We start from the raw sequence: 13,492 nt of genomic DNA on the forward strand, positions 1-13,492 counted from the left end.
GGCGGTGGGTGTGGGGGTGTTCAGGAAAGGGCCTGGCTTGGCCCTTATTACCCCAGCTGCCCTGGATGGGCATGTGGGCACATGGTGGTCTCTGTCTGGCTAAGTCCTCCCCATCCCAGATGGGATTTGGCAGGGAGAGAGGATCAGTACTCTGCAAGCAGCAGCCACGCCTCCTTCCTGCACAGGTCCCGGCTGAGCCAGGCCAAGCAGGGAGCTTCCCCTTGGGCACTTTGGGGGAGGCTGGACCAGCCTGTCGGAAGAATGCTGGGCAGTTCTGGCCCTTCCCCCACTCAAGACAGTGATGGCCTGTGGCCAGCTGGCTGCCCAGGTGGCAGTCATGGTGGTGGGGGGCGGCGGGGGCGGTGCCTATCCAGTGCACCTGGTGGCAGAACCAAGAGCTGCCGGAATCCTGCCCCACCTGCTGGGATGGAGGGAGAACGGCTGGCGGGAGACAGACGCAGGAGAGGAGGGCAAGAAGAGCAGACGGTACAGCCACGGTGGCTCCGGATCAGGAAGTTTTATTGCTGACATGCAGGAAGAGTCCCCATGTAGTACAAAAATATGTCTTTATACAAATTTTTTTGTGACTTTTTCTGTTTTGTTTTGTTTCTTTACAATTGGACTTCTCTCAGCGTGTGACAGTCAGTGAGGGCAGACCCAACCTCCTCTTGTCTGCTTTGCTAGCAATGTCATCAGACACGTGGCTGACCTCTGTCTGATAGGGCTTCGTAGACCTGGAGGATATTGCTTTGAAGAGGAGGAGAAAGACCACACGTGGCCAGCAGCCCGGAGGGTCTGGCCGGCTGCTGGGCAAGGGCACAGCTGAGCCCTCACAGGAGGGAGTCACAGGGGCGGGAGCCCTGGGCCAGACTGCATTTCTACTCCCTTAGGAGACTTCTTTTTGAAATAAATATAGAAAGAGGGCATCCCCGGCCCCACAGCAGGACACCCTGGCTCTCAGCAGCGACGGCTGGGAGAGCAGAGCTTGGTGCCCATGGGGAGTAAGTGCTAGGCTCAGGCGGGCTCCCTCAGACCCACTGAGGCAGAGGCACGAGATGCCCAAGTGCTGGGAGAGGGGTGTGGGGAGGAAGGGGCATGGGTGGCCCTGCTACTGCTGGCAAGAGGTGGCCCCATTTTTTCCAGATGGGGAAACTGAGGCACGAGGAGGTTTGGGAACTTGCCCAAGTCACTCACAGTGAGTCAGCTTTGGGGGAGAGGGCAGCTCGCACTGGGAAACAAAGTCACACAGACCTTGGTCACCTTCCCATTGGGGAGCAAGGACAGGCAGGCAGGGCCCAAGGGCCAGGGCTGCCTGGAGGGGACACTTGGCCTTTCCAAGGGGGATGGTGGGGAGGCGGGGGAAGGTCTTTGCTTGGCACTGGGCAAGGGCCAAGTCCAGTGAGGGAGCATGGGACGGGGGCATTCTGGTGAGAACAGCATTTCTGGCAAGACGGGCATCCACTTCAAAATCTCGGCTCAAAAAGGGCAGCAGGGCTGTTCTCAAGCCAGACAGGGCCCCCAGTTCCCACAATTCTTTCCAAGAGCCCAGGCCGGAGTCTGCTGGGCGACACCATGTCTGTTACGAGGCAAGGGCAGGGGGGCGATGTCCCCACCATTCTCTGAACAGAGGGGTGTGGGGAGAGAGGGCATGCCAGCAGGGCACCTGTCCACGGACAGCCCTGCGCACCTTCCTCAGCCCGCCCCAGGCACCTCTTTCACATCTATGTTGGCATTACGTCGGTACCGCTGAGGTGGAGAAGGAAACCAGGGTTAATGCGAGTGTGCAGCACCTCAGAGAAGCTACTGAGATGGGAGAAAGAGAACCAAGTCGAGAAAGGCCTCCCCATCACCAGAAGCGAGGAGGGACTGGTGGGCTGGAGGTGGAGAGGGGCCGGCAAGAAGGGGCTTCTGAGCCTAGGGGTGAGGCGGGCCCATCTGCGAGCTGTGGACGCCCTGCTGTCTAGCCAGGCTGGGGCAGGGAGTGACCATGGGCCGAGCCACCTGATGATGGGAGAGAAGTTGGTTTCAGTATAAAAATAAATATATTTGAATTCCACTTAAGATGAGGTGAAGGTTTTCCAAGCTTGGACTGAGGGGCCTGGGGTCAGAGGGGAGGGAGGAAAAGTGACCGTGGGAGGGGTCAGGGAGAGCGGTGGGGAGTGGGCATTCGTTTGGAGAGCCAGCAGCGAGCTGCACTTCCAGCTTATTGGACTGTGGGGAGCAGCTGCCGGGGGCCAGCGGCTGGGGGGCTCCCTCCTCCTCCCTCTCACTCAGTCCAGAGACAGCATGGTTAGAGAGACAGAGGTAGATTAAAACGTCATGATTAAAAGCAGATTAGTTATCTAGGCTTCTCAGATTAAAAAACCAAACAATCAAGCAATCATTCCAAAAGGTAGCTTTGTGGTACCTCTGCTGACCCCATGTGTGACCTGGGCTGTCCCTGGCGGCCCCGTGCCAGCCCGGAGAGAGTCCAGCACTCCAGGGCCCTGACCCAAAGCAGGGCATTCCTTGGCTGGGGGCCGGGAAGAGGCGTTGGGTGGTGGTGCCCTGTCGGGTGGTGCCGGTGCCCCAGCCTGAGGCAGCTATTTCCGCAGACAGCGCTGTGCCAGGATGGCTGCGTCCAAGGGGTTCATGGGCTGCGCGTCGTGGCCCAGCCGGCGCACCAGCGGTGCGCTGCCGAACTGCCGCTTGGGCACCCAGCTCCGGGCCTCGTGGATGGAGCTTTTCTCCTCGGCCAGCAGCAGCTGCTGCCGCATGTAGTTCTCAAACTCGTACTGGGAGCACTCCTCTGTCACCTTCGCCTGCGAGGCAGAGGGAGGGAGGGAGGGAGGGAGATAGAGGGGGGGGGCAGGAGAGAGAGGAGTGCGGGCGATGGACAGAGAAGAGCAGGGAGTAAGTGTTAGATCGCCTGGCTCCAGAGGTCTGTCCCCAGGCCCCACACCCTGGGACCCCATCCAGCCGAGGCAGAGTGTGTGGGCCCCTGAAGCCCCTCAGCCGACCTGGACCTCGCTGTGCTGGCCACCCTGGGTGTCACTCCACCTGAAGCAGACCTGGGATCTGAGCCAGATTCCCCTTCCTAACTCACTCACTGACTCCGAAGCTTTGGCTTCCTCGCCTGCGAAGTGGACAGTAATCTCCCCTCAGAGAGGCTGTCAAGCACCGGGGAGGGGCCAGTGCAGGGCGAGTGTGAAAAAAGAGGCCTGGGGCTGGCCGGTGTGGTCCAGTGGCTAGAGCATCAGCCTGTGCACTGAAGGGTTGCGGGTCCGATTTCTGGTCAAGGGCACATACCTGGGTTGTAGGTATGATCCCCAGCCCTGGTCCAGGCACGTGCAGGAGGCAACCAATCAGTGTGTCTCTCTCATATCAATGTTTCTCTCCCCCTCCTCCTCCCTTCCACTCTCTCTAACAAATATCCTCAGTGAGGATTAACAAAAAGAGGCCCGGGGCAGCCGAGCTTCTTTATCCTGCCCCACGCCTGGAGTGGCCCAGGCAGACGGGACAGACTGAAGCGGAAGGTGCCGATGTTGATCAGCTGGGGAAAGCAGGGCGATGGGATCAACTTGGGTTCAAGGCTCAGCTCCACTACTTCCCAGCTGTGTGGCTCTGGGAAACCTATTTTACCTCTGAACCTCAGTTCCCACTTGTGAAACGCAAACGCGGATAAGAGCACAGGCCACACAGGACTGAACGAGACGTGCCGTGTGGGCATTCCTCATGTGCCACTGGTGATCACTCTCAGCTGCTGAACATCCTGGGGCCGGTGGGAGCTGGGGGTCGCCTGGGACTCTCTTCCCAGAGCCAGGAGGCTCTGCTGTGGCCCCAGGCTGGTGCCTCCTGGTGCTCCCTGCCCAGTGCATCCCTCCCAAGGGCCTGGCCAACCTCTGTCCTCCAGGGGGCGCCCTAAGATCACCCAGAAGCTGCCTGTGCCCAGGTCTCTGCCCTCACTCTGGGCCCAGCACTTTCTCTAGTGTGGGGAACAGAGGAAGAGAGAAAACGGGGAGAAAATGAATCATTTGGAAAATGAAAAGCAGGAAGGCTGAGAGAACCATGTGAGTCAGAGGGGCAGAGAAATGTGACTGTTTAAAGGGCCAGCCCATGGCAGGAAGAGGAAGCTGAGGGAGGGCCGGGCTGGGCCGCTGTGGGGCCTCCACCTCAGCTGCCCTCTCTCAGGCCACAGAACTGCCAACTGAGCTGGACGAGGCAGGCCCCAGGCAGCACAGGGCGAGAACTTAGGTCTCCCTTTCCCGCTCTACGAGCTGGGGACAAAGCTGAGAAGGCCCTGCGGCCTGCTGGGAGCTGCCACCTTCTGTCCCTGCCCAGCCTGCCTTCCTTGGAGGCTGGTCCCCCAGGACTTGGGTAACAACCTGTCTGCCTTTCCCAACTCACCTCCTGGGAGCTGTCCGCATTGCTCATTTGGTCGTCGATGTCAGGGACCACCTGCAGAGGCCCGCTCAGAGACGACAGGGACTGCCTGCAGGGGAGGCAGTCACGTCACACGTCAGCTCGGCTCCAAGCAGCCCCCAGCCCCTGCTCCCGGTCCTCACTGCTCTAAGACTTGGTTGAAGTCAAAAGACCTGGGTTGGGTCCCAACTCAGCCCCTTCCTGATGTGATTAACTCTGCTTCTCCAAGCCTCAGTTTTCTCATCCAATAATAGGGGACAATTTCTACCTCACAGGCTGTGTGTGGTAAGAACTCAGTGAGATAATGCCCTCCATCACTGGCATCGATGGCAGGCAGGAGGTGCTAGAGCCAAGCGCTGCCAGGACCCTCCCAATCTTGCCCCCGGGGAAAATCTGGAAATTGGACTCTGCTTGGCAGAGAAACAGGCCCAACCTCAGGCTTCTTTCCTGGCAGGATGGGCAGGACCCAGCCCTGCACCAGCCCACTCACCACGAAGCGATGATGGCACTGAGGGCTTCCAGGACGTCGGCGGCAGCCAGGCGCTGTTGGGGGTCGAGGACCAGCAGTTTCCGGATGAGACACACGGTGCTCTCAGAAACCCGCCCGTCCCTGATGGGGGAGGGGGAGAAGGGGAGGCTCAGGTCGGGTGGGCTGGTCTGGGGCTCGGACCCAGGACTCCAAGCCTCATTGTGTTGTCTCTGCCCCATGAGCCTCCCTCCCCTCCCCAGTGACCCGGACTCACTCAGGGATGGTGTACTCGGCGGCCTTGATCTTCCGGAAGAGCTCCTGGGGGATGCTGTCGTAGAAGGGGAACTGGCCGTAAAGCATGGTGAACAGCACCACGCCCAGCGCCCACATGTCACTCGGCTTGCCCCGGTACGGCCGGCCTGTGGGCACACAGATGCACCCACTTAGCACAAACCCCGGAAAGAGACAGCCCTGGGCCTCCCTCCGCTTACCAGCTACCTGCTGAAATCTATCCAGGGACCCCTCTACCTTACCACCCTCACTTCTGGTCACCCTGCCCCCCTTCCTCCCAGAGCAAGCTCTTACCCGGTCCTCCCCCCTCTCCGCCGCCTCTTCAGGCGGATTTAGCTCCTGCTCTGGAGACCCAGCTTGGCAGGGTGATACCCCACCTTGGGCCTGCCTCCTGCCTCTTCCTCAAAGCACCAGCCGGGCTGCCAGCTCTCGGCCCAGCTCCTAGCAGAGCGGCTCACAGAGCAGGTGGCCAATGTGCATGTGGAACAAAGCTGTGCGGCTCTGGACAAGTCAGCCACACCCATCACGGTTCCCTCATAGCACTGAGCACAACCTGTAAGGACCCCTTTCTTGTCTGTTCCCCCATCTCCCCATGGGAAGGCAAGTTTTCACATGCAGGGGCCTCTGCTTCGCTCCCCACCGAGCCCTGCACCCAGCACCCAGCATGGGCTCTCACTGGCTAAGGGAATGACTGTCCAGTTGGGTCAACTCTTGGTGCTAACACTGGAAGAAACACTTGTATCTCATTAACCCTCTAGCACAGCTCTGTGAGTTAGATATTTTCTGTTTGTCCACAGAGTAAAATGAGGCCCAGGGGTGTGATCTGTCTAAGGCAGGGGTGGGCAAACTTTTTGACTCGAGGGCCACAATGGGTTCTTAAACTGGACCGGAGGGCCAGAACGAAAGCATGGATGGAGTGTTTGTGTGAACTAATATAAATTCAAAGTAAACATCATTACATAAAAGGGTACGGTCTTTTTTTTTTAGTTTTATTCTTCATTTCAAACGGGCCGGATTCGGCCCGCGGGCCGTAGTTTGCCCACGGCTGGTCTAAGGTCACATGGCTGATGGAAAAGCCCTGCTTCTCCCATTGCCAGGGCAATCTGTCCATCAACCCTCAACAGCAGAGCTCCTCCCACACGCAGCTGCTGCCTGAACTGGTCCATACCTAGCATGTGGGAACAACGCCAGCTCTCCAGCTCTCAGAAAGCCCCTGCCGCCAGTGCCTGGGACACCAGCAGGCTCTGCAGCACCAGGTTCCCTGGACACAACTCAGCCCTCCCATGTGGAGGAGACACTGCTGGGCACCAGGCAGTGCCGGGACAACCTCCGCTGGGTCCCCAAGCCTCCTGGGTGGCTGGAGATGCCTTTGGGGTGGAGCACACTGGTTCCCAAGGGCCCCCCTAGGCCCACTGAAGGTCAAGCAGCTTAAGGGGATGGGACTGTGCACCGAGGCGCTGTCAGACCTCAGCCTGCGCTTCAAAAGGTACCACGGACCCCCTTCACCAAGCCTGTGACTTCTCTAAGTGGCGGAGAGAGACATCGACCCCATGAGGCAGCTGAGGCTGGTGCAGCAGGCAGTTGTGTGCAGATGAGCCTCTGCCCAGCTCTCTCGCCCTGAGGCAGCACGGCCCCACCCTTTTCCAACTCTGGATGCTGACCTTTGCTCCCAGGCCCTGCTCCACCAAGTGGGAAACCAACAGAGCCCACTGGGCCACTGCGCTTAGCTCTGTGCCGCTCCACAGAAGGTACTGCCTCTCCTGCAGCAGCGGGAAGGTGGTCCCCACCAAGATGCCCCAGATGGAGCCTCAGCCAAGGAGGGTGGGGAACCGCGCCAGCCAGAGCTGCCCTGGACTGAGATGACAGCCGGGTGCCGCCTCTAGCAGACAAGCTCTGACCAGCAGGCGACCTTCCCCTGAGCTTTGGCTTCTGGGGAAACACTAACCTTCAAGCTTTCCTTTAGTAATGATGATGCCAGCTAATGTTTGCTGAGCCAGACACGAGGTTAAGGCCTCATCTAATCCCAAAGGGACCCAATGAAGTAGGTGTTATTAGCTTCCCAACTTTACGGATGAGAAAGTTGAGGTCCACAGAGGTCAGTAACTCTCCCAAGGTCCCAATTATTAACCAGACCATAAACTCGACGAGGGCAAGGCCATGACTGCCTTCACTCAGCTCCACGCCCGAGGCCCGGGCTGTGCTTGGCACACAGAATAAATGGAGCAGCAGACCTGCGACCAGAACCCACATGCAGGCTTGTACGTAAGCATCGCACTTCAGCCTCTGAACAATGTGGGAGGCAGGGCCGTTTCCGTGAGGAGACTGAGGCTCAGAGAGGGGGTGAAGGCCAAGTCACACAGCTGGTTAATTGGCAATGCCAGTGTCAGAGCCCGGGCCCTGGTCTCCCAATCTGGGTCTCTTTCTGGTGCAGTGGGTGTCTGTTTCATCCTGCAAGATGGGGATGAGTCTGGAAGGACCAGAGAGAGAAGCCACGGGCAGCAGCCAGTGACTGCTACAATTGGACTTTTGAGGGGGTGGGGGGTGGGGGGGTGTTCAGGAAAGGGTCTGGCCTGGCCCTTATTACCCCAGCTGCCCTGGATGGGCATGTGGGCACATGGAGGCCACCGTAGCCTGGCATTGCTAAGGACAGTCCTGACCAGAGAGCCCTGCCACCCCCAGGCCTGCACACCCCACAGACCTGGTTGTTCCTCCTGGCTCCTTTCACCCTCAGAGATGCTTTGGGGATTCTCATGGAGGGTGTCCAGCTGGACAGGGGTTGCCCAGAGTCCTCCAGCAGAGGCCGAAGGGATTCCAAACCCCCCAGGTCTGGAGAGTGGCACCACTACCCTCTACAGGCGGGTAGCCCTGGCATTCCAGGAGAAGCCTGGGCTGGGGAGGCCTCCAAGGGGACTACAGATGCTTATGGTAAATTACAGCAGCCGGCTTCCCAGGAAGGCAAGGACGACTCTGCGACTGTGAGAAGGGGACGCCTGTGTGTGCTGGTGGTTACACACCCCGGGGACAACCCTGGACCTTCTTCACATGGAATAGACAGCAGCTGATATAAATCCTTGGTCCCCTACGGGGTCAGGATGAGAGACCCAATTTGGTAAAGAATGAGCGGGAAAAGGAAAGAAAACCTCTGGTGAAACAGGAGCCTGGGCTTGAGCAGCCTCCGGGTTTACTATTAGCTATGACTTTGGACAAGAGATTTAATCTCTCGGAGCCTCGGTTTTCTCATCGGTAAAAAAGGAATACCAGCAGAATGAGTGAGTGAATGAGAACGAAGGGAGTGATGTCTTTGAAATGCAAATCTCATCCTGGCACCCTCAGTGAAGACCTGTTCAATGGCTTCCTTTTCACTTGAAATAAAGGATGACGTTTGTTTCTCAATAAGGCCTCCATCAGCCCTTTCATGGTCTGGCCCCTGCCCACCTCTCTGGCCTTGAGCCAGGCTCATTTTCTGAGCAGCAACCACAGGGCCTTCAGTCGGTTCTCCTCCAATGTGCTGTGCTGCCTCCAGCTGGTCACACTCCCCATGATTCCCACTTATCCTTCCCATCTCAGTTCAAATGTCACTTCCTTGGGGAAGTCCTTCAAGTGCCTTATTTACACGCATAGAAATCTTCCCTGCCAAGCACTAATCTCAGAGAGTAACTAAATGTGCACTGGTGTGGCCACTGCTGTCTTCCTCCTCCATGAGGCCCCAAGGACAGCACTGGCTGAAGCCACCACGAAGCCCACAGATAGGGTTTGCGGAAGGAGTGAATTGCTCCGGCGCCGGCTGTGTGTTGGCCTGGGCCCACTGCCTGTGCACCGCACCTACCGCTGAGCACGTCGGGACTGATGTAGGCGGGGCTGCCCCTCTGGTCCTTCAGCAGGTCCCCCTCGCTCACGAGGTGCTTTCCGAGGCAGAAGTTGGTGATGGTTATCCGATGCGTCCTGGGAGTGGGAGGCAGAGAGTGAACACACCTTGGTTCCCATGACACCCCTGCTGCCCTCACCTCCTGTCCAGTGAGCAGAGGACTCATGCCCACATCCTCTCTGCTCCCCAGGCCCTCGCTGCCTTCCCGGGGCTGTGTGGAGGGTGCCCGTGGTGCTGACTCTGGCCACTCACTCTTGGTTGCCACCTGCTGAGCCGTCCAGGCAGGGATCTGAGTCATTCTGACCCGGTGAGTGTTTAAGGGGAGCTCCCCTGAACCTGCTTCCCTAGCTGAGTCTTGGGGCGGGGGCGGGGGGGGGCGGACAACAGTTCAAGCTCAGAACAATTTGCAGGGAGTCCCCAAACAACCTCACATCACGTCTAGATTGGGAGTGATCAGGGATAGTTCAATTCCCGCATTTCCACATGAGGAAAAGCCCACAGAGCTGTGGAGCCCACCCTTAGGTGCCACTTTTGTCTCCGTCTGCTGAGCCCTCTGGTCACCCCCATGTCATTATCAATCCGCATCACTGACAGTCTGAAAAGGGAATGCGTACTGAGCACTTACTGGCCTCAGTGCCTGGTGATGACTGTTTCCATTCAACCCTCACACGCCAAGAGGGATTTCAAAGACAATGCAACTAAGGCACAGAGAAGTGCAGGGACTTGTCCAGGGTCACACAGCTAGTGTGCAGTGAACAGGATCCACACTGGGTCTGTCTGACCCTAGGGCCTGCCCTGTAGACTAACCCACGTGCCCACTGTGTCCTGGATAGTCCCCAACCCTCTCATTCCCCGCCTTGCCCTTCAAATTCTCCCCTGATCTAGAAAGCCATGGATCCCCCATTGGAGTCGTGGCTGAGAGCAGCTCTGGGCTCTGATCCTTTCTGGGAGTTTCACCATGTGAGCAAAATGGCCCAGAGAGGACACCTCACATCCCGCGGGGGCGGGGGTTAGGGGGGCAGTCCCCTTCCAAGAGGCCAGGGAAGGCTTCTTTGCCCCACTGGGGACAGCCAGTGAGGAAGGGTGCTTCTCTGCCCACAGACGAGCAGGGGCTACTGCCCGGCTCTGCTGGCAGCCGCTGGCAGGGAAGCAGCACAGGGGCCGCGGGCCGCCTCTTGAGGATGGAGAGTCGGCTCAGAGTGCAGGTCGTGTGGGGCTGAGGGCGGAATTCCCCAGAAGCTGCGTCCAAAATGCTCCCGAGCCTTTCAGCTCTCCGGGGAATTCTGCTGGCACAGGGCTTGGTGCAAAACAAAGGCCAGTCTGTGCTCTGCATTCCGAATGGAAATGTCGACTCTCCTCTCCACACAGGCCCGCCCGTCAGATGCCACAGAAGTCAGACTGGTGGCCCTAGGGCAGCTGGAGCCTGAGAGAGCAGGCAAAGGGTCCAGGCAGGGATCACTGCACGTCAAGCCGTGGATGGCTCCCGCCCTGAACCGCCATGTCACTGTCCTGAATGTGAGACTGCTCAGCCTCTCAAGCGCATGGTCCCCAGAGCAGAGACTGGGTTTCCTCCCTGCTCAGAGACGGCTTGGCAGCTGCAGCGCCTCCTGCAGGCGTTCTCTGAGGCTGGGGACACTGGGGGAGGACAGCGCAGCGGGCAGTTTGGTGGGCTTGGGAGTCAGATCCTGGGTTCTGTTCCTGGCTTTGCCACTCCCTGGTTGTGTGGTCCTGGGCATGCTATTTAGTATCTTGCTAAACCTCAATTTCCTCGTCTGTGAAACAGGGAAAATATTAGCACCTAACTCCCAGGACTGTGTTAGGGTTTAACAAGATAAGAACTTAATCTCAGGGCAAGCACTGGGCCCAGGGCCTGGCGAACAGTCACTGATTACTAACTGCTAGCTCAGATTAGCATGTCATCCCCCGACAGTGGGCAGAAGCTGCCAAAGGAGAACCCTGGGAAAGGCACCATGTCTGAGGGGCAGGAGAGAGGTGCCACTTTGTGTCCACAGGCCCTGGAGCCACGTGCCTCTGCCAGCCCTCTACTAGCAAGTGTGAGGCGCGCGGGGGGGGTGTGGGGGGGGGGTTGGAGGAAAACGTGCCAGAGACTCTGCAGGGTGGGCAGCAGGGTCCACTTGGCTTTCACTGCTCTGCCCACTGAGGACCCTGGAGCCTCTCCCACAGGAAACCACATGGTCAGCTCCAAGACCTCCTGAAGGTTGGCGACGCTCCCTGCCGGGCCACCACCGCCCAAGTTGGCTGGGTGGTGCACAGATCCCTGGGAGTCCAGACCCCCCAGGCTCGTCAGTCCTGGCAGAAGGGGCGAGGGAAGTGAGGGATGAAGGGAGCTCTGTGTCAGCAGGATCCGCTCTGAGTGAGTCACTCTTTAGCTATGGCCCTTTGGGCTACCACAGTGTTATTCTCCTTTTCTAGGAACTTGGTGTGCAATTTGACTACCCAAAAAGAAAGGAGGAAGAGGAACCCACAGCAAACCTCACATAACCCCAAAAGGGGATTTCAGATTTCAACCCGTGCCTTTCATCCACAGCAGGGCGGACTTGCCACTGTGCTGCTTGGCAAACACTTCTCCCGTTTCCTCCCCGGGAGCACCCTCTGCTGTGAAGACCGGGCAAGTCCTCCAGCTTGTCTGCCTGCCTCTCCAGCTGGAGTTAGGGCCTGGCCTGATGGGCATGAAGGGGTGGAAGCGCCTCCAGGTTGACTTTGAAAGGATGAAAGCAAGGTCTGGAGAGGACAGGGGTGGGCCCTGGACTCTCAGAGTGGGTCTCTCTGCACCATGCCACTCTGCCCTCTTCCAGAAGAGCTGGGAGTCAAGGGAGGGGGCCAGAACCTCCATCTGACCAGCACAGAAGGGACTGTCAGATTAAAGGACTGCTGCCAAGACGAGGGGTCTGAATGAGGTACTGGTGTTCTGCAATCAAAGGAAACACACACACACACACTGGCATTACTCAAGAGAGGTGTGACCTCTGGACTACCTTCCCCGAATGAAGGGGCCTAGAGAACTGAGAGTTGGAAGCAAATCCATCACAGAGACTAAGAGGCTTGAGGCATTGGGGTGGTCACAGCGCAGGAGCCCTGACTGTATTCCTGCAACCCTCGGGGTGAGCCACCAGATCCCTTCCAAGATCAAGGCCCTCTCTCGGGCTGCTGGGAGTGTTGGTTTCTGACTACTCGTAGCTGTGTCCTTCTCGGGAAGTGCCCTTATCCAAAGGAGACTGCCTAAGCTTATGCCCCACCTCGGGCATGGGCCACATTCAGTGGCTGCCCCAGTAGGGGTGCAGGGCCCTGTGCCCCCTTGCCTTGATCTGGGACATCTGAAGGGCCACCTGGCTCTCAAGCTTTCCAGGCTGAGACCATGTCAGGACTGCACCAGAGTTCAGCGTCTGCCTCTGCCCGATCCCGCCCTCTCCTCCCTGAGAGCTCTCCCCAGTAAAACTCCTGCACACACATCTGAGTCTGCTTCCTGGGACCTTGACCTATTTTGCTCATCTGTCATTCTTTCACCCATTTGTCCTTTTTAACAGTCACTTACTGAGCACCCACCAGGCATGGCCAATGAATGGACCAGGGAGGATTTCTGCACTCCTTCCCAGAGCTCTGTCTGTGGCCTTGAAGACTCCTTCCTCATATTCTATGCAGCAAGAAAACAGAAGCAGGCATCCCACCCCCACCACTGGGATTCCTGGGAGAAGTGGGCTGTTTTAAGCCAGAATCCCCCTGGGAATCCTGCGGGCATGCGATAGCTGGTAGATGCAGCATGTAGCCTACTCCAACCCCACAGTTACCTCATGAAGAAAAGCAGGTCTCACCTTTTATTGAGCACCATGTTCCCGAGCTTCAGGTCTCTGTGCACAATGTTTTTCTGGAAGACAACAAAATGGTTTGCACCATGAAGGTGAGTGAGGGCTGGGGGCGGCCCAGCCTGCAAGGTGTTTGGGAAGGTGGGATAAAACTCTGTGACATGCCTTTTAAGGCTCTGCCTTGATTTGTAAGCCCCAGACAGACCAGAACCATTCTAAGACCTTATTAGCCATGTGTATGGATGGGGTAATAGGTGAGCTTAGGCAATCTCTGCCCCACCCAGGGCGGGTTCCCAGTTTTCTCCCCTCAGGGCAGCAGCCAGTGGGAAAACCTAGTCCTTTCTCCACCTCTATCAAACTTCTTATTGAAAACTAAGCATCTGCCTGGAGCCGGAATCAGAGATGAACTCTCCTGACGCTGGAGACCAAGTCTGCAGGCTTGGCCCACAGGAGCTGTGAGTCTGCAAGAGGCTCTCCTAACCTGGGCATTGGGGTACTTGACACCTCCAATCCTAGGAAAAGCTCAGAGGTAGGCTGTGGCCCCAGTGGATATCTCACAGTCATCACCCAAGAAGGGAGGCTCATGTTTAGCTCCTTGCCTGAGAGGGATCCCTGCTCTGGGCTCTGCTCCGTGCCCATTGCTGC

The 13,492-nt window shown here is 58.0% G+C and overlaps 1 protein-coding gene and 1 long non-coding RNA gene across 3 annotated transcripts in view; one reads left to right on the forward strand and one right to left on the reverse strand.

The window, feature by feature from the left end:
* Positions 1-497: 497 nt before the first annotated feature.
* Positions 498-13,492, reverse strand: part of STK40 (serine/threonine kinase 40) — an 18,089-nt gene continuing 5,094 nt past the window's right edge. The window contains exons 5-11 of one of the 2 annotated variants that reach the window (XR_001362563.1): positions 12,857-12,909; positions 8,988-9,103; positions 5,145-5,289; positions 4,892-5,011; positions 4,387-4,471; positions 2,408-2,801; positions 498-1,746 (exon numbers count right to left, since the gene is read on the reverse strand). Coding sequence is in view for 1 of the 2 variants with exons in the window: in XM_005868593.2 (XP_005868655.1) it covers positions 2,583-2,801; positions 4,387-4,471; positions 4,892-5,011; positions 5,145-5,289; positions 8,988-9,103; positions 12,857-12,909 (738 nt within the window). In the remaining variant the exon portion in view is untranslated. Of the gene's footprint in view, positions 2,802-4,386; positions 4,472-4,891; positions 5,012-5,144; positions 5,290-8,987; positions 9,104-12,856; positions 12,910-13,492 lie in introns of both variants that reach the window. The other variant, XM_005868593.2, reaches the window with a different exon arrangement.
* On the forward strand, positions 9,111-12,844 carry LOC106726494. The gene is made up of 3 exons (XR_001362564.1): positions 9,111-9,333; positions 10,395-10,541; positions 11,460-12,844. It is a non-coding gene; the product is annotated as an uncharacterized LOC106726494 (long non-coding RNA).

This window comes from Myotis brandtii, unplaced genomic scaffold (genome assembly GCF_000412655.1).
Source record: "Myotis brandtii unplaced genomic scaffold, ASM41265v1 scaffold274, whole genome shotgun sequence".
NCBI lineage: Eukaryota > Metazoa > Chordata > Mammalia > Chiroptera > Vespertilionidae > Myotis > Myotis brandtii.